This window comes from Amblyomma americanum, chromosome 3 (assembly GCF_052857255.1).
Source record: "Amblyomma americanum isolate KBUSLIRL-KWMA chromosome 3, ASM5285725v1, whole genome shotgun sequence".
Taxonomy (NCBI): domain Eukaryota; kingdom Metazoa; phylum Arthropoda; class Arachnida; order Ixodida; family Ixodidae; genus Amblyomma; species Amblyomma americanum.
Window position 1 is genome coordinate 174174799 of NC_135499.1, and position 25924 is coordinate 174200722.

Here is a 25924-nt window from a genome sequence, read left to right on the forward strand (position 1 = left end):
GAATAGTACACTTTAGAAGCTTTCGTTTTGGCATTGTGAAAAATAGAAACGTTTCATTCGCATCGTCTGCTATTATGGATTCATGCCCTGTGTTCGCGCTGTGAGAAACTTGCCCCAACCTTTCTATGAGAAAATTGTTTGCGCGTGTAAACGACTATCTCTCGCCGTGTCCTGGCGTAGCGGTCACGTATTTTGCATAGAAAAACATGAACTATGGAGCGGAAACCTGTTCTACCGCAAGTGAGTGACTGCTGTGTTCATGCATGGCAGACTGACGAGACGATGGAAGAAAAGGTGGTCCATGATGTGGTCGTCTCACCCCTGCTCGCTTAAACACGTTTTTGAACGTATTATGATCCAAGCTGAAATGAACCACTCCAATAGCAGTTCACAAATCAACCTCTGTCATAGGCTTATCATTCAGCGGAGCTCGAAGATATACTCCAAAGAAACTGCATGTCTGTACAGGGTTTTTCAGCTGAGACTACACAACCTTTAAAGTTAGGCTTTTTGAGTTAGAACACATTTTTTTCGGCATTACTGTCAGGTTCCTTAATTTTAGTTAGAATACAGCTAAGAGGTTCTAACTAACAAGCTGGTTAACTAATAATGGTTAACTTTTCTAACTTTTAGGCTCTCTAATTACTGAGAGGCGTGTAGCTCATGAACCGTAAGTAGTATTCATATCAGTTTTTAGAATTTCGAAAACGCGTTAACCCCGTTTTCTGTGCCCCAACAAATTTTGGCTTCATCGCGTAAAAATGCGTGCGCTTTCGAGAAGCTTGCAGGCAAAGCAGCCTCTCCAATGCTCTTTACTCGTCGAAATAGCCAAATTTGTTCGGACATAGCACCGAGGGTATCCGCCTTCTCGAAATTCTAAACGCTGATGTGGATATTACGGTGGGCTACACGCCTCTCAATAATTAAGGCGCCTAAAAGTTAGTTTAAAAAGTTAACCATTCATTATTAGTTAACCAGCCGGTTAGTTAGTGGCTCTTGGCTGTATTCTGATGCATTATTAGTTATCCAGCATGTTAGTTAGCACCTCTTTGCTGTATTCTAATGCACTATACCGCTGATAATTATATGCCGAAAAAAAGCGGTCTTCCACTGCAAAAATTCAATTTTTTTTTAAATTGTGTAAAGTCTTGGGTCAAACACCCTTTATATACGCAGAAAGAAGCGAATGGTCGAAGGCGTTCTTTAATGTTCATTTCATGTCTCGATATGCAGAACATATGCACTGTTTTTTGAAATCAGACAGCTTTAGGAAGCTTTCTCAGCAGCCTTCATTATTCACGACGTAAACAGTGTGATATTTGGTCAGCGTCTCTAAATCACTCACGGAAGCGCGCACCAAGGGGAAACGAGGAGATTATTTCCGTTTCTGGATCCTACAGCCACTAACTGAACAGAGGCGCATCAGCTCATGCGCTACTTCCGCGGAAATGATCGGCTTTTCTCACAGTGAAATCAGATTATACCTTCGAATTTTACCACACAGAAATGCAGTTTCTCTACCTGCGCGTTTATTACGGTGAAAATATTCGTTGCTGTGCCGATATTGCAGCCTTCGGATGCTCGGGATCTCAAATGAACTGTCCGCGTAGCTGGGTAACTGCACCACTACAAAGTGCACAAACTAAAACGAAACTTAGGAGCCAAAAAATCCAATCCTCGCAACCGCCAACAAGCCACCAGATGTCAATCCGAAGCTACGTATTCCCGTCGTGCTTAGCGCGTCTTTGCTGGATGAAGTGCCCAACCCTCAGCTTTTCCTCTAGTTAATACTGAACTCTCTCTGCGCCGTCAACTCAGCCACGTGACAATATGGCATCGGGTATGCGACGTGGTACGTGAGCGTTTGACCACACACTTCAAAATCATACTCAGCAATTCTGGGCAAGAACATTTTTGCAAAAGCATTTAAGAACGCAATTTTTTTCGTATAACGCAAGATTTCACTATAAAAATCAATACATCTCGCAGGTCAACCAACGGCAATCTTGAATTTTTGCTTCTGGTAACGTTCTTGCTATCGTCAAACGCGTTCCGCATTGATTTTCTATGGGAATCTTAACTGTTCCATGCGCACAATGGACACACTTTAAAAGAAAGATTTTTCTACATATCAAAAGAATGGACCATTATCTTCAATATTGCCTTAAATGTATCTTACAGTTTCTCAATTTTCAAAAATTTTCTCCAATAGTGCTTAACATGATCTTCAAAATTCCGCAAGCCAATCTTATTTCTCCTTATTTCCTCCCCCCCCCAACCAAAAAAAAAAAACATTGTTGTGTGATCTGACGCTTATGATACATTCGATTTAATTTCTGCTGTTTCCCTCTATTGCATTTGTCTCTATTGATACTAGAACAAAATAGAATGAGCGAGTTCTTTTTGAGGTATATCCCGTGAGAGGAGGAAGAAGTAGAAGCCTCAGTTACTGAGTGTAAAGCTCAAGAAAAGAACGACGACGACAACAGGGACGATCACTGAACCATGGTGCGCGCCGTAGCTCCGCGGGCTCAGTGTGAGTATCGAACAGGGAAATGCGGAGGGGCATTGCATTTCTCCGACTTTTCAGCGTCTAACGTGCCTCTAAAAGCTTTCTTTGTGCTCCTAATTCACCCGGTGGCTCTCGCAATAACTTGTTCTCGAGGGATGCTCATTGCCATTTTTGCCTTCATAAAACACAGCCGCCGCGGTCGGGTTCGGAGTTCCCGGGTTCGAACCTGACCGCGGCGGCAGCGTTTTTATGGAGGCAAAACGCTAAGGCGCCCGTGTGCGGTGCGATGTCAGTGCACGTTAAAGATTCCCAGGTGTTCGAAATTATTCCGGAGCCCTCCACTACGGCACCTCTTTCTGCACTTTTTCTTTCACTCCCTCCTTTATCCCTTCCCTTACGGCGCGGTTCAGGTGTCCAACGATATACGAGACAGATACTGCGTCATTTACTTTCCCCCAAAAACCAATGATTATTATTATTATTAAACACGACCAGCTTCTTGTGGAGTTAAAAAATGATGTTTCACTGCAGGATTCCCCAGTACGTGATCGAAATGATATAAATTTAAATACCGCATTCCTCTTCACAAAGCTTTCGCGACTGGACATGTTTAGGTCACCTGCTCATGTGGCATCAGGGCAGGAATGCTCACTCAGGTCGAAACGCAAAAATTGGAGGGGACACTTAAGCTCCGCCTTAAGGGCGTGACGCGATATGGTCAATAGGTTTAATTCCCGAGTATGTGGAAATGGTCAGTCTCGACTTTACATAAATAGACCTCTGGGAATCCTCCTACCGCTCCTGGCGCAGAGGTTAAGCGGGGAGCCACTGCCCTGCAATGACAGGTGCTGCCACCGGTGGGGCTTCTGGGACCCAGATTGTCGTTCCCGAGCACCCTCTCGCGACCAATTATTAATTTGAATGCTACCTACTACGGTGATTAGTTTTCTCACAATCCGGTGGGTTGATTGTGATGACGCCACAAGGTTGTGTTGACGACGACATCAGATTTTCAGTAGAACGGGAGCCTTAAAGCTGTCGCGTTAAAGCAGAATTTTTTGCCCTGGCAGCTTGTCGGACCTTTGAGTGGTCGTTAGTAAATCACTGCTGTCACGAGCGAAAGGACGCGCCGAGATCTGGAGATGTGTGTCACCTCGGAGGCGGAAACCTACCAGCAGTCCTCACTCGCCGTCGGCTTTGCGAGGCGTCGTAGTTGAGCGTCTTTCGTCCAGGTAGCCGTATCACCTACGCAACTTTGCCCTCTGTGGACAACGCACCCAACTCTGGCAGGCCTGGCCACACACCTTTTGTTAAGAAGTGTCGGCGGTACACTAAATTATTTCTATTTAACATCGAATCAGAACAAGGTCATGTCACATGTCTGCACTGTGGAAAATCTCACCGCCTATAAGCACTTAAATATGGAATTAACTGCTCAGTTCCAGCAGTTGGCTGTGAAAGTTTAAGCCATGGGCCGCTGCAAAGCTCTCGTGTCCACTTTTCAGCCTGTGTTCAAACAGTCGCTGCCGTTGACACCACTATCGAAAGCTTTCAGTGAACCATACATAATTCCTAAACGTATCTATGAATGACCTGTGAAGTAAGTATTACTAAAAAATGAGTGAAAAGCGGCACAGCTAAATTATTTGAATGGTTGAAGAGAGCATACCTGTTTTAAGGACGTGTAATAGAACGAGAGCAATAGCCGCTTACCGGGAGCATATTGCTCCCATAAAGGCAAATAATAATGCGGGGGCTGCGCACCCGCCAGAAAAATCCTCCGTCGTGGTGGCTCAGTAGCTTTGTCGTTCCGACTGCTGGCCGCAATGTCGCGAGATCGAATCTTGGCTGCGGTGGAAGCATTTCGACAGAGGGGATATGGAAAAACGCTCGTATGCTGTGCGATGTCAGCCCGCGTTAAAGAACCCAACGGGATCGAGATAATCCGGAGCCCTACGGCATCCCTAACAGCCGGTATGTTGCTTCGGGACGTTGAGCCCCACATACCATACCGTACCGTACCATACCGTACCATACCATACCGTAACCATGCTAAACCATACCATACCATACCAGGCCACACCATACCACACTATACAATACCAAACCATGCCATACCATACCATATCATACCAACCATGCTGCAACCGTGCTAAACGATGCCATACCATACTACACCAATTCATACCATGCCATAACCGTGCTAAGCCGTACCATACCATAACCGTACTGCTATAAATGTTAAGCACTTGAAAGCATGGTCGCTATTTTAAGCAGTCTGTTTTGTTGTGTCACACAGCGCCAGCCGGTGGCGGACAGCCTGGTTTGCGGCCGAGAGCCGCGGCTGCTGCCGGCGCACGGGTTCCTCGACCAGGCAAGTTGCTTCAACTTCACCTAATACCATTCGTTAAATGGCCTTTTCAGGAAACATACGTCTCGCAGGCCGCACCAAAATGGAAGCTGTCGCTGAGTGTCGAATAAAAGGAGGCGTGAGGTAAAAAAAGGTCAGCGTAAAAATTACACATCCGTCAAATCTCGCACTGGCGGCAAAGTTTCGGGCGGCTGAGGCCTTTTTTATTCTTTACGTTTTGAAGGCTCACCATAATTTTGTTGCTTCCGCCTCCGATGTGCAGTGAACAAAGGAGGATTTTTGAAAAGGGAGAGGTTGTGAGCTGTATAGGTTGGTACTATATCTATAGAGTTGACTGATTAGTTACAGTGTCGGAAGAATGTCATAGGACATGAAAAGATTGAAGTGAAATCCACATATTTATTAAAAAGACATTTTCTATTCTGAGGTAAAATCACAGTACCATTAAAGAACAAGGCTCGGATTACATAATTATCCACTTTTAATCCTCCTTCATTCTCATTTCAGTTGTTTGAGTCAAGTTATGTGAAAGACTTAAACACAATTCAATTGAAACAAAAGACAAACCAATAACTCGAGGCATTCATTAACTAGTGCATAGTGAACTGTTATCACATAAGTAATATAATTAAAATACGTGACTAAATGCATTTGCGAGCCAATCCCAAAACAGCGGTAATGCTTCCATTTAGATAGAACGAGACTCTTAAAGTGAATGAAACTTTGTAAGCACGTACACATGCGAAATACCGGTATTGTATACTTCGTCGTACGACCTCTGTCTCCGGGGGTGTTACGGTAAGGCATTTCTGAGGAAAGCCATTTGCTTGCACAGCGTTTGACACAAGGGGCGACTTGAGTTTGCGCTGTAAAAACAAAGCGGGCAGCCCGTTCGTTCTTCAGGCCTAACACTTTCGGGAACTATGGAGCACTACATCACTAGAGAGCATGCGGACTGCAGGAGGACTGGTTCCGCTTGCGGAACTGCGTGCCGCCGACAGCTTGGGATATCTCTGTAAGGGCCATGAAAAGGTCTGCTTCTAAGTACGACGTGACTGCAGGGCGTCACATAGACTGGCGTGACGTTTATTGTGTAATCGCTACCGCATGTGCATGCGCATGCACGATGCGCGATGTTTTGAGGATAGCCTTACAATGACATTTGTTGTACTTAGACTTTATCAGATTATTTCTCCTTCATTACCGTCGATGTACAGCTTAGTTATTCTCACGGCATGAGTTACCTGCTGAAAAGAAACACGTTTCATTGAGCTTGTGGGAGGACTGGAATTCTCGACTTCATGTTTAAATAGAGCGTGGCTGTGTCATCGCCACCAAACTACAGAGATTTCTGATAGCGTGAAAACAAGGGGCGCCTGATTTGTCACATTGCTTGGACAGCGTTCACAACAGCTTGACATCGGAAATGTTAACTTGTCTTTCCGATCAAACTTGTAACACTGACTGAAAAAAAAGAAGGCAGAAGAATACATGAGCGCCTTTAATTATACCACTCAGCAGGGTCACATTCAAAATATAGTGACTTCTCATTGCGACGATGTTAACTTGTTCGTAATGTAAAAGTCGAATATTTCATTAATTAAGTGCGAGTTCACAGAAATTGTGTGATGTTAGCTAGGTTTTTAAGAAAGCAAGTGTGCCTGAAGGGACTTAAGTTGTTTGGAGCTGCGCCGTTGTTTGCGTGCAGGAATTATTAAAACTCGGACTGATTGCCATCGCCAATTCTCCCCGCAGTGCTGAGACCTCCGGTTCCAACTGCCCGCATCATTTGCCCTTCTGGTCTTGAGTACCTGGCAGTTATAGACCAAATAATAATTCAGCAAAATGTGGAACTCGTCGAAGGTGAGGGGAAAGCAACAGCTCAGAATAGCGAATTGTCTCGTTGTTCTAAAAACAAATGGGATACACTTTTTACGTGCTGTATACGCAGCAGGAAGACGCTACTTCAGTTGGTGTGCCTATTTACATTTTGCCGCACTGTGTAGTTGTTTGCGAAGTTTGGACTCGTAGTGACAGTCGTGCATACCGAGTTCAAAAAATTCACACGGACATCTGTTTCCATTATGCGTCGCTAATGCGACATTAGGTGTTGATGCCTTTACACAAAGTGGCGTCACTTTTAGTCTGGTAACTTCACTTTCCTCTAGCCACCGGGATTTCTCCGGTCTGGTGACGGCACTTCCACTCAGCCCATCAGCCAATGAAAATGCTCCGGTCTATAACGTCACTTCCATTCAGCCAATGGAAATGCTCCGGTCTCGTGACGTCACTTCCTTCTAGCCAATCAGTGAATATAGCTTGCGACAACGCATTTTCTTCCCGACGCGGCTTCTAATGATATCGCATTAACCCAAATGTTACGAACAGCGCACTAACATGCCACTGCAGTGAAGAGCATGAGCGCGGACCTGACCAAGGTCCGCCCGGAATGCGCAGCCTACCAACCGCCGACTGGCGACGGCGGCGTCTGTGGTGTCATGGAGGCTTAACTCGTTTAAACACAGAAAGAACACAATGAAACAGGTGCAAAGCGCCTTTTGGTCTGCGTAGCTAAACCTGAACCACATACTGGAGAGTGCGCTCGAGTTCTAACGGAACTAGAGTTTTGGATTCGACGCTTTAGCTGGAATCCTACTTAAAGGAACAAACTTGACTGCGCCGTGCAGGTTTCAGATATCATGCACGTCACACAGAGTTCATATTTTCGCTGTCCCAAAAACTCGTTCACACCTCTTGCTGAAAAGAAGTGAAAAGAAGCAGACTTGGATCAGCAGGCTAATGCCTTGGCGGAGTTCTATCAAGAGAAATGGAGCGCCGATGTCGCTTTCCGATAGTCTATCGCAGGCCATGTCCAAGGAGAACGCGTGACTGCATATTACTTTGATTACATACGAGTTATCCCAGTTTTTCATCAAAACTCATTTGATAATTGTGTTTAACCACTTCTATAACTCGAATCGAACCAAAACATGCGCGTGGTCACTTAAATCGCAACATTTTTTTTTGTGCTGCAATTTTACGGCGCATTTTTGTCTATCCTAATAATTTCAGAGACTAGCACGTCCATAGCTAATGCAAACACATCGGCCTTGCTTTTTGATACCATTTGATAAGCCAAGCTTTCTCTTTACTGCTTTGCAGCCCTCCTCGGCTGCGAAACCAACAACAGCTACGTAGCGAGTAACTCGATGGGGCAGTTCATATACAACATCCAAGAAGGTGAGTGTAGAGTTTGAAATTCGAATTACGAGCTTCAGCAATCATATGACACGAGCATTATTTTTCGGTGCATGAGACCTCCATCCGGACAAAACCAAATCCAGTGGGAAGATAAAATGTGAACAACACTGCATGCCCGGGTTTATTTATTTTCTGGGTGAAGTTTTTGGAATCACATAAGAGGCTTTCTTCTTTTCGAATTTCGTCGCATGCTAAAAGAAGAGAGAATTCGGGTTGAAAAATAGGATTACTCTGCACCACCATTAATTCTATCGGACTGGCGGGAGGTGAGAAGAGAGCAATTTTGTCGCCGTTATAGTTGGTAGTTAGTGGGCGTGTGTGCGTCACACCAGCCGGGGGTGGCACACTGTCCGCATGCTGCGGATCCCACGTCATTACTTCGTCAGAGCAGTCACGAGATTACCTTCAGTTTTTGTTCTGGCAGTTTTTGTTCTGGCCGTGACGCCGAGTAAATAAAGGCCACTCTTCGGTGCAACATGTTTAAGCTAGGTTGCAACCACCATCTAAAGTTATTCACCCGTACTGTTGAGGATAAATGTTATCCATATTTATCTTCTTTTCCCTCTTACAACTGTACAGTGAAACTGTCTTCCAACATCACTTGTTAAGTACTCTATTTTCAAAGTTTCGCAAGCTTATTATTGCCGCGCCTGGTATAAGTATAACCCTTACTATCTGGCCAGCACGACAGCCGGCAGCTTTTGTAATTAACTGTAAGCGCGCTGTAAACAAATATCTTGAGTGGTCGGAAGTGTGGTATTCTTTTTCCGATTATCTTGGGCAGGGAAGTCGAACACTGTAATAGGCTAGGCGAGGTAAATGTGACCTTGATGCACTAGAGGTTGTTCTCCTTGTGCCCCCGGGAAATGTCCACGCGTACCGCGGAAATCTCTTGGGGGAAACAGTGCCCATGCTGTACTTTCTCTAGAATAGCAATTCAGCGCTGTTTATTTCAGACGAGCACACACGCAAATATACAAATATGTTTATTGAAACACAAACTCGTGTTTTCATTTATAAAGAAGGCAGTGAACGCATGCGCATTTATCATCATGAAAGTAAACACACATTGTGGTTTACAGAGGATAGACAGCATTTTATCCTCTATGCTTTAATAATCTGAATTCCCTTGCTCGCAGAGGACCTGAAGTGGTGTTGATGCATGTGTCGTCTCTCCCCTTGATAAAAAGTGCTCCAGATAGTCCACGTGCTAATCTATGTTCACTTCTAGTCCGAATTTTGATTTCCTTAAGTCGTGTCTTGCAGTTTTCACCTCTGTCATAATATTAAGAGCTGCAGTAAACGGGTAGATTCTGAAACAAGCTCGATGTGTTTTGCATCGATCTTTCCTGTTCCCTGACACGTTCGGTTACACAACTACTGGTTTGTCCGACATACACTTTGCCACATGAAAGGGATATCTCGCAGACCACGCCCGTGACCCACCGGACGTAAGGCTTTGCGTGTTTCGTTTACAGCCGGAAGTCGCAGGGCCACAACTGCTGACCTTAGGGCACATCTTTACCAAAATACACGCTGTGGAGATTACCATAGGCTCACTGTATACATGTTGCCAATTCTTTTGAGATTGTGGGGCGCCGTGTGAATGTACGGATCACCTCTGGTTTGGCGTTACCATGTCCCTCTTATCTCCGTGCTTTTTTTTTTGGCATTCCCTCTATTTTCAGCGATAGTGCCTCAGTCACAGCTGTCAACACATACTTAGGATACCCTGTTTTGTGCAGTCTGGCTACCTCACCCTGAAAGCCGCCAGCATCATGTGAGGGCGTGACTTGAGGAGTGCAGATTTCAGAGAGGGGCTCACAATAGCCCTCTTTACAGTTTTTTATTGGGCCGAATCAAGGTGCAAGCACTTTCTTGGCTCTAGGCAGGTAGCATCAGCAAGCACGCCTTTATCTGAGCTTTAAGTTTAGGTATAGAAATTGCAGGTGGTTTTGTTCACGTAACTAGTGCTGGAAAGAGCCTCTTACCGCACTGTGCGCAGTGTTTTAAAATTTTCTTTCCTGTTTCCTCATAACAACCTGTGTTACGTTTCTTTAAAACCAAGAAAATCATCCACATACCTAAAATATTTAGGACAGCTACAGCGTCAGTTAGTGAAGCTTAAGTGTCGTCATTTGATGCAAAGAAAATGTCACATAAAACTGGAGCGGCACATGGTCCGATGCAAATGCCCTCAGGGAATTTGCATCGCGCCATGTGTCGCTCCAGTAGAAATCGCCGGTTTTCAAATAGGGTAAAGTCGCATTCATGTAAAACTCTTAAAGTGACATGAAATTTTCGACACTTAACCCAACCGTATTTTGGAAGGAAATTGTGCCGTTTCTTTCTGCACATTCTCGCAGAACACGAAACAGGTCGTTAAGGGGTGCTGAATAAAATACATCGTCAACATTCATCAAAAACGCACAGCCAATCTGGTGCTCTCCGTCGAACAAGCTGGGAACATTTAAAGAATTGTTTTGTAGCCAAAGAGACATTGTCAAATTATTCACGTGTTAAAGCGGAAAACGATAGATATATCTCTTTCTCGCTAACAGTCATCCTTGGTGGTGCATCGGTTTTGTTCTGTACTAGAAATAATGTATCACCAACTAGCCCATACACGTGCTTTATTAAGCGAACTCATGCTGTATGCGGCGATGTGATGATCTTCCAGCAGAGAGCTCTTTGACTGGTTTCGAAAACATTTTGATCAAACTTGCAATTTGACTCAGATATCTTTTTAGGACTGTATAACGTCGTCCTGTGGTGGTATACCATTGCTTTGAATCAGTTCTCGCACCTTCGCGTAGTGCTTCAGATGTGTTGTGATGTCAGGGTAGCGGTGAAGTTACGGATGAAGCGAACCTTTCCCAGTGCCGGTCTTTCACACCTTTACGCGCAGATAACGTGGTGGTCGCTTACAGTTAATATGAACAATAATTAAGAACATTAGTTGTCACGACAGAAACTTCAGCAAGACAACCGTTATTGCTTTAGTATGCGCTGGTCTCCCAGAGCACTGCAAGCTTTCGCTGAGCAAAATAAAAGTAATAAATGACTTCGAAAAAACACGCGGAACTACCTGAAGAAAAAAAGAAAACGAACCTTTATTGTTTTTAACGCGCTTTTTTTTATCTGTCTCCGCGTAGATTCCGGCTGCCTTGCCCGGTGCTGCTGTGGTGCGAGGCGTTGCTTCGAGATGGACGTCACCGACTACAGGGGCGTGGCCGTCATGCACTTTGTGCGGCCCCTGAGGTGCATAAATTGTACCTATTTCTGCTGTTTGCAGGTAAAACACGTGCTTTTATTTTGCATGGCTGGCTGAAAACACGGATATCTTAGAAATAGGAGCGAGTTCACGTTTTCATGGCACGTTTTCTTGTGAGAAAAAAAATGAGCCGCGATTTACTTGGTTAAGCTAAATGCGACTTAGGTGCACTGACAGGTTCGCCCTTATTTAGCTTTGTTTATGTTTGTTTGGATTTTCATAAGGTTTGAAGGCCTCGCCTTCTAGGGAACGGGGTTCGCGAGCCATGGACTCGCCCGAAAAGTGACGCACCCACAGGTGCAGCTTAAAAGACACCGCTTTATTCCGGAGCAAACCAACGCTTTCAACGGGACACAACAGAAAACGTAGCAGCGGAGCAGAGCTTGCGGTCCTGACTCTAGGGTACGCAATGCTCGGACTACAACAAAACGGGCGCTAAGACCTTAGCAAAGCAAACACACTAAAGCCCCAACTCGATGCACACATCCTAGGCGTACGGCGGAGCGCCTACGCACCCAGCGCCGCGCTGCGATGGGCGTCGAAAAAAGGCATCCACCTCCATGCTCCCTGTGCTGGCTCGTTCCCCCTCTCGAGCCGACCGAAGGTGTTTTAAGGGTGAAGAAAGGCGATTTGGGGGGCGCTGAAAGGACAACTTAAACCGCGAAGAAAAGTTCCAGGAACCTGGGAGAGGTTCAAGCCATAAAGAAAAGAGTCCCCGAGAGCCCCGCCGTCGTCCTATTGTTGTAAACCGGACCCCGCTTCCGACATGCGCTCAAGCGCGCGCGCTCGGGCGCGGATATCTGACATGTACAGATATCTGCCCCTGCTCGCGCCTGCGCGCTCGTCGCGCTTTGCGCATGCGCAGACAGGATCCAGCGTACGCCCGTGCGCGTAGGCGCGTAGGCGCTCCGCCGGTACGCGTAGGATGTGTCCATCGAGTTGGGGCTTAAGGCGGGAATGAAAGAAAGCGGCAAGTGTAGGCTTTTTCTTTCTTGTCATCAGAGCGAGGCACATGCCTATCATTTCGCTATTCAGTGTTTTGCGAAAGAAAAGTTAAAATTGGTTTTTGAGGGAAAAAATGACGCAATAACTGTCTCGCATATCTCGGCGGACACCCGAACCGCGCCATAAGAGAAGAAAAGAGGTAGTGAAGGAAGAAAGGAAGAAAGAGGTGCCGTAGTGGAGGGCTCCGGATTAGTTTCGACCACCTGGGTATCTTTAACGTGCACTAACATCGCACAACACACGGGCGCCTTTTTGCGATTCGCCTCCATCGAATCTGTTCGCATTTTGTTGCGGCGATGCGGTATATCTTAATAGCCTTCTGGAATAAAAATACCAGTAGACAGTCAGGGCTTGTGTTGCAGGCATTTTGTCGGCCCGTCTTCGCGCTGTTACCAACACGATCGTGAACCAACAGGTCCAACTCACAACTCTCATGAATTATCTGGAGTTTGAAGAGGCTCAGAGGGTATCTGCGCAATTCTCAAATATCGATTAGTCACGCAGCAGCCAGGGATTGCGCTAAGTTGACCGCTTTTGAATTTTACCGTCAGAATTACGAGCGATGAAAAGCAAAAAATTGAAGTGACCACGAAAATACAATCTGCAGTCTACCACTGTCAAAATGACCGTGATAGTAAGGATGTGGACAGGATAAAAAGTAATGGGCATTAAGCTGCAAAGAGGGGTTTATTTGCACAAACTATACACGTGTATAACCGGATGACACCTGTTCGCAGAGCGTAGCTTGTTATACAGTGTGCTTCACAGTGCTTCACGTTGTACAAAGTGCTACGCCCGTTTCGCAAAGCATTTCACTCTCGCCCATAATCACAGCGACACGCACTCCCGTAGAGAGCACGCGCCACTGTATTCACACCTTTGAGAAGATATAAGTTGATGGCATTGAATCGTTAGATTTTAAATTATAAGGTGGTATATAATGGCAATGTGGGATCCTCTCATCCTCACCTCGGGACAAAATTTTTTGTCTTTTTCTGTGCCGTACTTCCAGGAGATGGAAGTCCAAGCTCCTCCAGGAACGACCATCGCTCACGTGTATCAAGACTGCTCCATCTGCTATCCTACCTTTAGCATCTGCGACAGAAGAGGACAAAAAGTACTGAGCATTGTGGGACCCATTTGCACCCACAGCATACCCTGCAAATGCGACGTCGAATTCGACGTAAGTGAACTAGTCACAGAGTTTTGAGGTGCAGCATAAAGGGCATAAACGGCAGCATGAACGACAGCATAAACGGGTCTTAGCCAATGATTCTTATCTGTTGGAAATGGGGAGGTGGGGGGGGGGGGGGGGGGCAAGATGTCCTAAAACGTCCTCCAGCTTGAATATATGTGAGGGTGCAATAACGCCTGTGTTGCCGTACTCAGAAGGGTGATTCCACGAGAGATCAAACTGCACACATATCTGAAAATTTCAAACTTCTTGATAATTTTATGTATTGTGCACACATTATTCGGCAGGCCAACAGCAAATTTTGTTTCGTGAAATGCCAATATTTCAGAAGAAAAAAATCGTAAACGACGCCGTGGTAGATGCAGCAGTTCTCGCACAGAGCTCAATTTTGCGACTTTGCAACGACGTAAAAATCAAAATATGAGCGCCATGATGGACATATTTTGCGTGCTCTAAAGTACTGGTAAGGAAGAATAGGTCATGTTTATTTCCGCCATTGTGAGAAAGTTGTTGCTTACTAGAAAAAATATCGGAAGCGACACAAGTCTCAAATGAGGCAATTTTCAAGAATTTTTTTTCCTCGAATCATTTTTTGATACAGTGTTTTTGAGTAATCAAGTGAGAAAAAAAACATCCCCATTTTTCTTAGAACTCCTGAAACAAGTCTCTAGACGGAGATTAAAAAGAATATGAAGGAACATGCTGCACTATTTGGTTTACAACAATGTTATACAAGATCAAACTTGTGGCTTCTTGAGCATAGGCAAGAGCGTCTAAATGAGGGGCGGAAGCAGCAAACACTCCCTCTGCTGGTCTAAATTTTCCCCACATCCCAATACTGAGACCTTTTCCATCAAGAGAGAGCATACCTAATTACTTTTTGCGGACAAACACCAATCTGTGACAAAAGGAGCATTCAGTAGCGTCGCTATCGCCGAGCGAGCGTAACAACTGGAACTGCGTCGTCTCGACGTCTCAAGGTGACGTCAGGTGAATGACAAGCACTTGCGCATAAAATTCGGATTTGGCTGAACTACACAAATAGACCATTATTTTTATTTCTGTTTAGCCTCCCAAACTAACGAATGTCCGTTACATTCAAGGTCAACAGCACAAATGGCTACGTCATTGGGAAAATTACCAAGCAGTTCTCTGGGATACTGAAAGAGTTTTTCACGGACGCTGACGTTTTCGGGGTTACATTCCCCCTGGACATGGACGTGCATCTGAAGGCGGCACTCATCGCCGCAACCATGCTCATCGTAAGCACCACGCTTGCTTGCTTTGTTCGAAACAAGAAATCACCCGCGCACTTGCAACAGCCCTCCCTACACTTTTCGCGCCAACCGTTCCTAGCAGAGCACTTCATCGAGAATTGGGGGAGGGGGGGGGGTGCTATAAAGCAAAACAAGGCCAAAACAACAAACAGGTTGAGAGATTATAATGTACGATACGATACGTCAGAGTAATGAGTAACTTAGGAAGTAAGTTAACATAGGTTTAGGGCAATATACACGAAGACAATATTTCAATTGGATAACAGAACTAGAATAACACACTTGCGGACGAATGCGAAACTCAGTGTGTACCGAGAAAAAAAAAACTTGTAGCGATTGTCGACGCCTACACAGGTGCAGTTTAAAGCCTGTTTGCGCTAAAATTATCTATGTAGCTTAAAGACAGAGTCTCCAAACTGCTTAGCATCTCAAAAACTGTCTCCGTAAAATACAAAGTATTCTCATGGAAAGGAAACCATACAGCTGAAGAGAAAAATGACCCCCTTCTAAGCAATTGTGTTTACGAAGTTGTAGCACTACTTCAGCGCTCTTTGTTAAGTTAGACTGCCGAGCAATAGGCATTTATGTTTATTGTGCGGCGCTTTCATAGGGAGCCTAAAAGTCAATGTTGTTTCTGTTTGTTTTTTTTGTATAGGAAATAATGTGCTCTTTCGTTCGTCCTGATTTTGTTATACTTCAGGATTTCATGTTCTTCGAAGAAGCGTACGGCCAAAGCGACGACAAGCAACCTGGGATGCTGGGATGATCAGGCCAGCAGTGCTAAGAATATCACTGTCTGCAGGCCGGGGTGCCGCAATAAACGCTTGCCCACGTATCGCGAAGTGAGAACCAGCTGCTTTGTAATAAAACTGGATCCAGCTGTTCTGATGAACACTATGTTCTCGTTACTCTGTTTTAGTTTTAATAATTCTTCAGCGGAGAGTTTTATTCCACCTTTGAATGGGTTTCTTGGAGATATGGCTATGAAAACTCACATTTTCGATTCCCTTGAGTGCTATGTTAATCTTAATCGAGATTTTGGTTTGGTATGACATATGGTACTGTATGAATATGCTTTATTATGGTATAATAACGCATGGTATGGCATGTATAAGGAAGTAATTTCTCATTTGCATCCACCCTATATACCTTCAATAAACTTCGTAGTAAGAAAATTTCATGTCACTACGGGTAAATAGAGAAGCTCACATATCCACTTTTTCTGAAACGGCATGTCGGTGCACATACGCCGGAAAATAAAGCGGATTGGTGGTGGCGTTAATTTTTGATTACGGCCTCGATATACACAACATGTCCACTCTTTATAAGACAACTGCAAGCTTTTCTAGCAGCCATCATTTTTTGCAACGTAAACATAGCAAAATTTGGCTTGATGGGGGTTCTACGTCCCAAAGCGACTCAGGCTATGTAGGACGGCGTTGTGTCGGGCGCCGGAAATTTCAACTACCCCGGGTTCTTTAACGTGCACTGACGTCGCACAGTACACGGTCCTTTAGCATTTCGCCTCCATCGGAGTTCGACCGCTGCGGCCGGGATCGAACCCGCGCCTTTCGTGTCAGCGGCCGAGCACCATAACCACTGAGCCACCGCTGCGGCTCCGCTGTAAATTTGGTTACAGTCATTAGCCTCTTATGGAAGTGCGCACCAAAGGGAAATAAAAGACTATCTTCGTTTCTCGATCGTACAAGCATAAATACACACCACAGGGGCGGGTAAGCTATGCGCGACTGCGCATGAAATGATCGACGCTCTTCACACTGAAAGCAAATTATATCGGTGAATTTTACCACACAGAAGCCCACTTATTGCACCTGCGCATCCTTTACGGTGACCATACTCGTTGCAGTGATGTTAGTGAAGCCTTCGGATGCTTCGCATCTCAAATGCACTGCTTGCGTAGCTGGATACCTGCATCACCATAAAGCGCACAAATATCAATGAAAACAAAACTAAACAACCCCAAAAAATCATATCTTTAGAACAGCAAACTAGCTACCAAATGTTGATTCGCAATCACATCTTCTCGTCGTGCTTAGTGCTTTCTCGGTAGATGAAGTGCAGAGCCGCCAGCATTCCCTCTACTGACTCTCTGTGCCGTCCACTCAGCCACGGGACAATATGGTATCGGGCATGTGATGTGGTACGCAAGTGTTTACCGCCTGAAACTTTACGTGGGCTGTGATGGACGACGCATTGATGAACTACGGGTTAATTTTTAATATCTGGAGTTCTTTATCGTGCTCTCGCACTCCGTTTCTCCTCTATACGAATGACCCCACCGCCGCCTTGATAAGGTCACGCGACCTTGGGGCCAGAAGCCGAACGCAAAAGCCAGTGAGCCACCGCGGCATGTTGAATACTTAACGTCCTTAACCTGCGCATGGGCTGTGACAGACGATATAATCGAGATCTCTGGATTGGTTCGGACCGCCTGTGGTTCTTTACGATGCATAGACATTGTGCAACCCACATAGTTTGTGTATTTGACTTCGACTGAAATGCGATCTTCGCGGCCGAGAGTCACTCCTGTGAATTTGTGCTCAGCAGCTGAGCGCCTTATCCGCTGCTCCACCGAATCTTATTTAATCATATTTGGGAGGAATAAAAACCGAGCTTTCGAGTACTGCGCACTTCTTAGTGCATCGTATGCTGCATGGGAATGTTTAGCCGAAGTAACAGGGCACGGTGGTGCTTCAAGTAAAGGCCATGACGTGTAAGGCGGCACATTTTATTACCTAGGTACTGAAGAAATTTTTGCTACGTCGGTATCAGGTGCTTAGCGTGGACCTTTTGGAGGGAGCTGATTGCGCAGTTGTTTCACGATCCTCCTAATTTCTGCGAATCGCGGCGTACGTAAACTACTTTTGTCCAGTTTGCTGGCATCGGATAACGTCACTTACCGGATGAAGAAAATAAGTTACACTTTCTCGCTTCCCTACGGACAGGAAAAACACCAGACGCCTTACTTTACAAACGAGAGTCACCACCTCACATCGCACATGAGATGTGGCCAAGCGAGCCGGTTTTCATGAAAATCGAAGGGCACGTGCTCTTCGTGGTTGTGAAGAAGACACTCCTCGGTGGACGTTCCGTGCAATCCACGACAAGGCCCGCTTCTCTGAGATTATGTGAGTAGGAATTTGTCACCTGATAACTCGTTCTTCTGGTTTGTCACCCTCGCCATCTCAGTTCGAATGCTAACAAATTCCGCTGGAGACCATCGCATCCCTCGGCAAGGGCTTATCTTCATCGGTGGCTTGTCGGCGGCGGCTGAGGTGTTCCATCGTGTGCTTCCTGCAGACTGGTGAGAGCTGTGCAACTGTGGGTCCAGTTCCCGCTAATAATGCGACCATTTGAGCAAAAGAGACCGCAACGGTATCCGCGGATTCAGTTCTACACTTTGCCGTTTCTTGGTTATTTCGCAGTTGTGACATTGCGGGAATTCAGTCGCTGTGTTTGAATCATCAAATGCAGGTTACCTGAGTGGTGTGCTTAACCACTCAAAATTATAAAATACCACAGCACGGGCGTTTTGAAGGTCCCCATCACCTTCGTTGATAGGGGCCTCCTTGGCATTGCCCGCATTGCCCGTGGCACGCCATTTAAGCTATCACCTACGGCTCTTACAATACGCCTTCAGCGTGGCTGTAACAGTCTGTGTGTAGACCTGACATAGGTCTGATGGTGCGAGTCGCGATATTTGTCAGTTAGAGTGATCTTGTCGTACGTGAGCTTGACTTCCTTATGCGAAGTGAAAGCCGTGCCATACCTATTTCGTGTTAAGCGCTTGCCTCTCGTTTCCTTACAGATAAAAAAACTGCTGACAATGCGTGCCTTGCACCATTGCTTGCAGGTATGCTAGTCCAGTCATTTTACCTAATATAGCACAGGTGCCTCATTGAGATGCGTAGCATGCTGCCTCCCATAATGGCTGTGCAGTGCGTTGTCACGGGATTATGTTCAATAGCTTGTCGAGCAACGCTGCAAGTTTATAGCTTCGATAGCGTTGTGAACGAACGCCGTTCTCTATTCGCAGGTGCTTTCTGTACGACCAGGTCCGTCATTGAAGCTCCCAGTGTATCTGTTGCTGCTTCAGCCTGCTGATAATGGAGATCATGGACCGGCTCGTAACAGTCTTGCCTAGTTCAAGTCGTCCATTACACCTTCGGATCTCCGTGTACTCGTCGTTTAGAGTACGCTCAGTTTTCTAAAATTACAGTAGCTGTGTATGCCAGTTTTGCGCTTTAGCTTGAGCTGTCTGTTATTCGGAGCGCCGATTCTTATGTTGATATCGGGCTCGGCGAAATTTGTTGCAAGCGTAGGAGCCATCACTTGGATAATTTGCATAATGAACCTCAAAACTAAACTGAAAAGAAGCTGAGAACGTGCCAGCATAGTTGGGACAGGTTTCTGTCTGGTTTGATTTAAGCTGTTTTTGAATTACCCTGAGGTGCCCCAGAGGTTTGCTAAGGGGTCGCCCTGAGATTTCCAGGGGTACGATAATACTTGTGCTTTTCAGGAAGTTGCGCTCTGTTCTTTTTGTTACGTGATCTGAGCGAATATATTAGCTATAGAAACCTGCCGCCATGTTGTGCCATATCTCCCTGGTGAAGGGAGATATTTTATACTGCTGCAATATCGACAAAAACATGAAACTGGTGCAAGTTGGGGCAGCATATATGGGCCTGAGTTAATCTAGACTGCTCTCCACTAGTTCAGTCTGTAACAGTCTGTTCAAACGACAAAAAAGCAACACGTGAAGGATAAATATCTCCCAATTCTGTTGTTTACAATGTCGTAGTATCTGGCATCCTTACTGTTCTTAAGACAACATGAGATATGGTAGGCCGCGTGGTATGAAGATGTAACAAACACGATAATTTGATATCAAGGGCGCCCCACTTATACCTGAATGTAATCACGGGCGATCGCCACAGAACTTGGCAGTGATGTCCCAGAAGGCTGGACGTGACTGTTGGAGGACTCTATCCTCCATTATTTTCCTCCCAACCTCCTCCTCGTCTTAATTGCAACACGGAGCGATCGAATTCGAGTATACGCGTGTGCGCAGCTCGCTCGGCGCGAGCGTTTCCATGCAAATTACTCTTCTCGCAATTACTAAGCGTGACTAAGGGAGCTTGAAGAGACGGAACGCTGCGCACAGCAGTTACCGAACCTCACTTTGGCTACACTGTTCTTTGGCGGCCCGCACGGAAGCCCACTTATGCCTTCTGTCAAGGTCCTCCAACCCGCTGTCTTCAGGAAAAGCAAGATTCTCGACCAGCAAGGCTGTCAACTGATAGCGATGGTTTTATCGCACCGATCCTCATCTGCGATATGCGCGTGGACTGCAATTAAACTAGGTCACGTGATCCTCCATAGCACATGTTCGAGGACACGCGCATCATGGCTGACGATGGCTCACAAGCTCCTTCTGGCAGCCACGATCTTTTTTGTAGAGTAGATGAATTAAATCCCGAGTTTGTACTCATTCATGATAGAGAACAGCGTGGTGGACACGGACTAAAGCGAAAAAGTGGTACGGTACAAACGATGACTCCAAGTGAGCTTTGTGGGACAAAAACCGGAGTTTATACATGACGTCCCGCTAAAACCACAACTAGACCAAGCCTGGCAAACAACACGCTTACCCAACAAGGCATCGCACGTGTCCAAATAGAAATAAAAGTACCAAGCAGTCGAGGCCTGCGAAGAAAAGCACCCCTAAACTCTCTTCTCTTGATTTAAGTCGAGATATGCACTCGCTAAAAAATGTAACTCGTTTAGGAAAAATAAATCGGTAGGCAGCTAACGCAGGCATCCTTACTGATCATAATAAGAAGAGGTTTCATTGTTTAGCTGTCCAGCTGTTCTTTATGTCCGAAAAGAGTGACAGTGCTTGAATATGCGCGAGCTATGGTACAGGGCAAGACCTGTTTTTTTTTTTTTTTAGTGTTATGGTTACGCAGCATCTACAGTCAGTCTAATATACTGAGTCACAGAGAAAACCGGCAACCTATACACAGCGCCAGCACTACTCGGAATAAACGTCCAACGATGCTTGTCCAGACAACTGCCTTTTCTGCCATCTGATCTGGTAGCAGATTTTTTTCTGCAGCTGCGAAGAAATATTAGTCAGTTTAGTAGGTGCCGAAAAAAGCTACGCTGATGGCATACTTTCCTCCCACCTTCTTCAGCCCATGGGACAGTTTGTGTGCATACCGCACAACAGCCACCTTTCGCTCAAAGGCTGAAAAAAACATTTAAATTCTTGCGATATTGATCTCTGGAATTTATCCAGGGATACATCTCTCGTTTTATTTTCACGGGTGTTCTTTTCAGACATAAAGGACGGCTGGCCAGGAAAATAATGAAAGCTCTTCCCACTTGTATCAATAAGAATGCCTCCGTCAGTGGCCGTTCAATTGTTTTCTCAAAGTAAGTTACATTTCTAGTGAGTGCCTGTATCAGCTTATTGTGAAAGAGTTCAGGGGCGCATTTATTTCGTTGGGCAGAACTCCTTTGTGGTTTGCTTTCTTTTTGAACGCGTCCACTGCCTCGTTAGCTAGGAGCTGTTTTTCGGGTTTTGCCTTATTTTTGCTTTTAATGGTCCGCCATGTATACATTCTGTTTTTCCTGCATTTAAGCCTGTTGTGCGTTAGTGCTGCAGGCAGGGGCTTTTGATTTTTCAATCTTTTAAGGTTGCCCCAACCTAACGAATGTCACCGCCGCCAACACCAGATAAATCGTATATCCCCACAGTAACAAAATACACATCAGCGGCTAGCTCAGAACCATGATCTCAAATATGGCTAAACTACTAGTTAAAAAAGCTTCAAACTACATGGCATGTCTGTGTGTAAGGTTTCTTTTCTATTACTTTGAGAGCAGACTGCGTGTTCAATCAGCATGTATCAGATTGCAAAGTCTTCTCATTCGACCTTAGTTCCCGGAAGGCTTTTCACGTTTCAGTTTTTTTTTTTTACCTAATGGATATTTTGCAGGCAGACCGTGGAACAAACAAGACGCTTCAAGCGGATGTTCTGCAAAAATCAAAGAAATGATTGCTAATATTTTTGTACGTTTGTCATTTTTCGAAAGCGCTAAAGCAACACGGACAGAAAAGGAACAGACAGGGACAAGCACTCATCCCTGCCTGTTCCTTCTTTGTCCGTGCTGTTTCAGCGCTTTGGAAAAATGACAAACGTACACCAACTAGCCAGGTCCGCCACTCTTTTGTATTTTTGTACCTCACTCTAAATGTCCAAATTTATTCTGAGGTAAAACTCTGAGGTAGTCTAAAGATTAAAAAATAAAAAAAAACATTAATTCTCTGTCAAACCTATGAAGGAAATGTGGTTCATGGCAGGAAGAGAAGACCAAAATTTTGTGGAATGTATATAGCATTCACTGAATTCGTCGTGGTCCTGAGGCACCCTGTAATCAGAACACGCAGTTTTCAGGAATCCACCCGAAGTTTTTAAAATCTGCAGTGCTGGTGACTTTTATGAGGAACCTTCCACGCTCACCTGATCTGTACACTTTCCACACCGGAAGAGCTGAGGCCAAAAGAAGGGAGCTTTGACGCTATCATAAAGTAATAAGCTTCATGCTGTTAAAATGATTTAAAAATTCTCAAAGTGTACTTGCATGTCCAATGGTTTCACTTTGCACCAGAGGTCATGTCTTGGGTTTTCACCCTCCACGCAGCTCTGCGTTGCCAGATAACTCGCTTTCACGACGCCCTTAATCTGGCCCATTCAGAGCAGGCAGTGTCTGACATAAGGACTGAACTGTAGCCACAGAATTTTTAAAAACAGCTTTCCAACCTTTTGTCCTCACAGCGATGAATGTTTGGGGGATCCCATAGACATCGCCATCTGCCTCTTCATGCATGTGGGTCAGGGCCACATGATTATATATGTACGGAGCAGCAGCGATTGCCATAGAAAACGTGCCATCTGTGGTAACCTACGCCAAGTGGCTTGTGATTGCGAGCTCTGTGCCAAATGTACCACTTTTTTTCGCTTCATAAATATGGCCAAATTACCATAGATGTGCATAGATTCCACTGGACTCTTAAAACATTGGCTTAATAATTGTGGAATGCCTAGCTGCAATAACCTTTTTCTTCAGCCCCACTTATCTGTGAACTTAGCTAACCTGAACGTACGCCCTGTGTGTCTGTTTAGTTATACATTGTGTGAAGAAGATGATGTGCATTAGCCCAGCCGCATTGTCATCGCTCCGAGAGAGACCCTGCTCAGCTTGACCGACGGCGGACCACCACTGCTTCGCCGATGCTTCCGTCTCCCTCAGCGTCATCAAATAAACCACTCTTACATTTGGCGGACGTTCGGTTTTCCGCCCCCGTACGCCCTGGAAATCCGCAGCCGCACGCTTCCGGCCCCCATTATGCCTGCAGATGCCATCTATCAAGCCGCGTAGGCTGGCCCGGCAGTCCTGTGTCCCGGTTCTCTCCGTCAGTGGGACCCCGCCCTCTTCAGCGGGACTGACGACCACGATGCAGAAGACTGGCTTACATTCTACGAGTGGCTGAGCCCGTACAGCAAGTGGGACGACGCTATGAAATTGAATGACGTCATATTCTATTTGACCGGGGTTGCGAACCCGTGGTATCGCAACCCCGAAGGGGACCTCTCCACGTGGTCCACCTTCAAGAAGAACCTCTCCGAAGTGTTCGGTCGTCCTGCTGTCTGAAAGCTGCTTGCCGAGCATTCGGGCGAGACCTTTACGAGCTACATCGAAAATGTGTTAAACCTGTGCTCGCGCGTCAACGCCCACATGTCCGAGGCTGACAAAATAAAGCATATTCTGAAGGGACGCATTTCAAATGCTGCTCTCCCGAGATCTCCGCACCGCTCCAGAAGTTGTCACTCCCGGCCAGAGCTGCGACGATCTGCGCGAGCAGAGGCTTCTCACTCGCCAGCCCGCCGCGCCTGGCGAGTCGCTTGCCGGCCTGTCCGCGGCACCTGACTACTCGGCGCTATCACAACAGCTTAAAGATTTCATACGTGAGGAAGTTGCTCGCCAAGTCTCCCTTCTGCCACACCACTCCGGGCCGTCTCCATACATGGCGTCCGACCTTTGCCATGTCATCACCTAACGTGTGGCTGAAGCCCTTCCACAAGTCCAGCCGGCTGCACAAGCACCTGAGCCCGCCCCTGTCGCTGCCCCATTGACCTACGCTAAAGCCGTTTCACGACAGAGGCCACCTAACTACTGCTCAAGCTACGCTACGCCTCAAGCGCCTGTGCCTCAGGTCCCTCAAGGGATGAGGCTTTTTGTTCCGACCGCTACCACCTATCGGAAATCCCTGGCGTACAGGTGACAATTGCCCCATCTGTTATACTTGCGTATTGCCTGGTCATGTGGTGTGGCTTTGTCATCGTCGTGTGCCAGTATCCCCGCCACCTCCCCGAGTTACTGGCCTCCTCAACCTCAATACTCATCGACAGCCGAGCCGCCCCAGAGTCGTCCTCTTTCTCCTGACCGCTCCGCTTTCTCCAACCAGCGCTCACCTTACCTTCTCCTTGTCGCCGCTCCCTCTCTCTCATGCGCCGGCGCCCCACACTTCCGCAAGAGGAAAACTAGATGCCGCACTTCCTGAGGCGAGACCTGCGCCGCCAGCGAAATGTCAAAGGACTAATTTCTCTCCCGACAGTCTTACCGAAGTTTTTTTAGAGGGTGTTTCTGTTTTGGCGGTCGTCGATACCGGTGCCGCAGTTTCTGCGATGGCAATGCGGCTGGGCTAATGCCCATCTTCCTCTTTACAATTGCAACGCTTTAATAGTAAAAATAATCAGGGCTTCATAAGCACGCACTGAATGTCTGATTAATCGAGCAATGTAGTGACCGGCTGCGCTTACCCCGCGATCTGGCTCTTCATGTATGTGGGTCAGGGCCACATGATTATATATGTATGGAGCAGCAGCGATTGCCTTAGAAAACGTGCCACCTATGGTAACCTACACCAAATGGCTTGTGATTGGCAGCTCTGTGCCAAATGTACCACTTTTTTTTACTTCACAACCATCATGATGTCTGAAAGCTGCTTGCCGAGCAACGCTTGCGCGAACGTCCGCAGCATTCGAGTGAGACCTTTACGAGCTACATCGAAGATGTGTTCAACCTGGGCTCGCGCGTCAGCTCCCAGATGTCCGAGACTGCCGCTCACAGAAAGAAACAGCGCGTTAAGCACTTTTCTTCTGATGGTGATCCTCTTACCGTGCTTATGAATATAAATATTCGCATCAGTAAGGCGAAGCGGTAAATCCGTCACTTAACACTTAAAAACAAGGTGGCCCAATTTTCAAGAAGCATGACAGACAAACGTATAGCTAGAACGTGAAGCGCTTCCAGCTACGTACTGTTGCTCTGTGTGCGTGCACACATGGTTGCGTACATGCATGTGGTTATCAACTCTCACCTGTATATTTTTTTCCTTTCAGGAATGACTCATCAGATAAGAAGATATTTCAAGCACATTACAGAGGGTCGCAAATAAGATGCAGTTCTAAAAGTCATCCGATGAATTTTTCGGTTACCTCCAGGCGATAACTTGGAGAATTTCTGCTAAGAGTGAAACAGTTTACTGCCAACATCGGACACTGAGCACACGTATCATGTGTTGAATTGGCTCCTTAAGTGATGTATTACGGAGTGTTGCAGAAAGTACAAGAAAGGTAAGAAATGTGGTCACGATTTCCGTTGAATGCTGCAGAAGGTTTCCTAGAAAATACTTCAGGTTTCAAAAATATTGTTACCTCAACGATGCCCATTATATGAAGCTTTTTTTCAGCGCAGCTACTACAGCTTCTCGGATGCGTAGCAATCGCTTTCTCTCCTCATAGTTCTTGTTTTCGGTAATGTTTTTATGCTGAATTTTGGTAAAATTTACAGCATGTATTTAGGTGTCTTATAATTTTTGGAAAGCATTACGGGGTCTCTTTTTTTCATAAATTTTTTCTTCCCCTCATCTCTTGCA

At 46.0% G+C, this 25924-nt stretch overlaps 1 protein-coding gene and 1 long non-coding RNA gene across 2 annotated transcripts; both read left to right on the forward strand.

Annotated features, from left to right (window-relative positions):
- Positions 1 to 2455: 2455 nt before the first annotated feature.
- On the forward strand, positions 2456 to 15722 carry LOC144125459 (phospholipid scramblase 2-like). Its single transcript, XM_077658838.1, has 8 exons — positions 2456 to 2536; positions 4812 to 4886; positions 6639 to 6746; positions 8046 to 8123; positions 11300 to 11439; positions 13436 to 13606; positions 14722 to 14880; positions 15596 to 15722. The coding sequence occupies exons 1-8, from the start codon at positions 2506 to 2508 to the stop codon at positions 15659 to 15661; spliced, it is 828 nt and encodes a 275-aa protein (XP_077514964.1). The 5' UTR covers positions 2456 to 2505; the 3' UTR covers positions 15662 to 15722.
- A 2260-nt stretch (positions 15723 to 17982) lies between these two features.
- LOC144123480 (uncharacterized) lies at positions 17983 to 25493 on the forward strand. Its single transcript, XR_013313103.1, has 3 exons — positions 17983 to 18044; positions 18953 to 19109; positions 25389 to 25493. It is a non-coding gene; the product is annotated as an uncharacterized LOC144123480 (long non-coding RNA).
- Positions 25494 to 25924: the final 431 nt, after the last annotated feature.

Coding starts and splice junctions, on each gene's coding strand:
- LOC144125459 (XM_077658838.1), top strand. CDS start 2,506: ATGGTGCGCGCCGTAGCTCCGCGGGCTCAGT. Junction 4,887..6,638: donor CGCACGGGTTCCTCGACCAG/GCAAGTTGCTTC, acceptor TTCTCCCCGCAG/TGCTGAGACCTCCGGTTCCA. Junction 6,747..8,045: donor AAATGTGGAACTCGTCGAAG/GTGAGGGGAAAG, acceptor ACTGCTTTGCAG/CCCTCCTCGGCTGCGAAACC.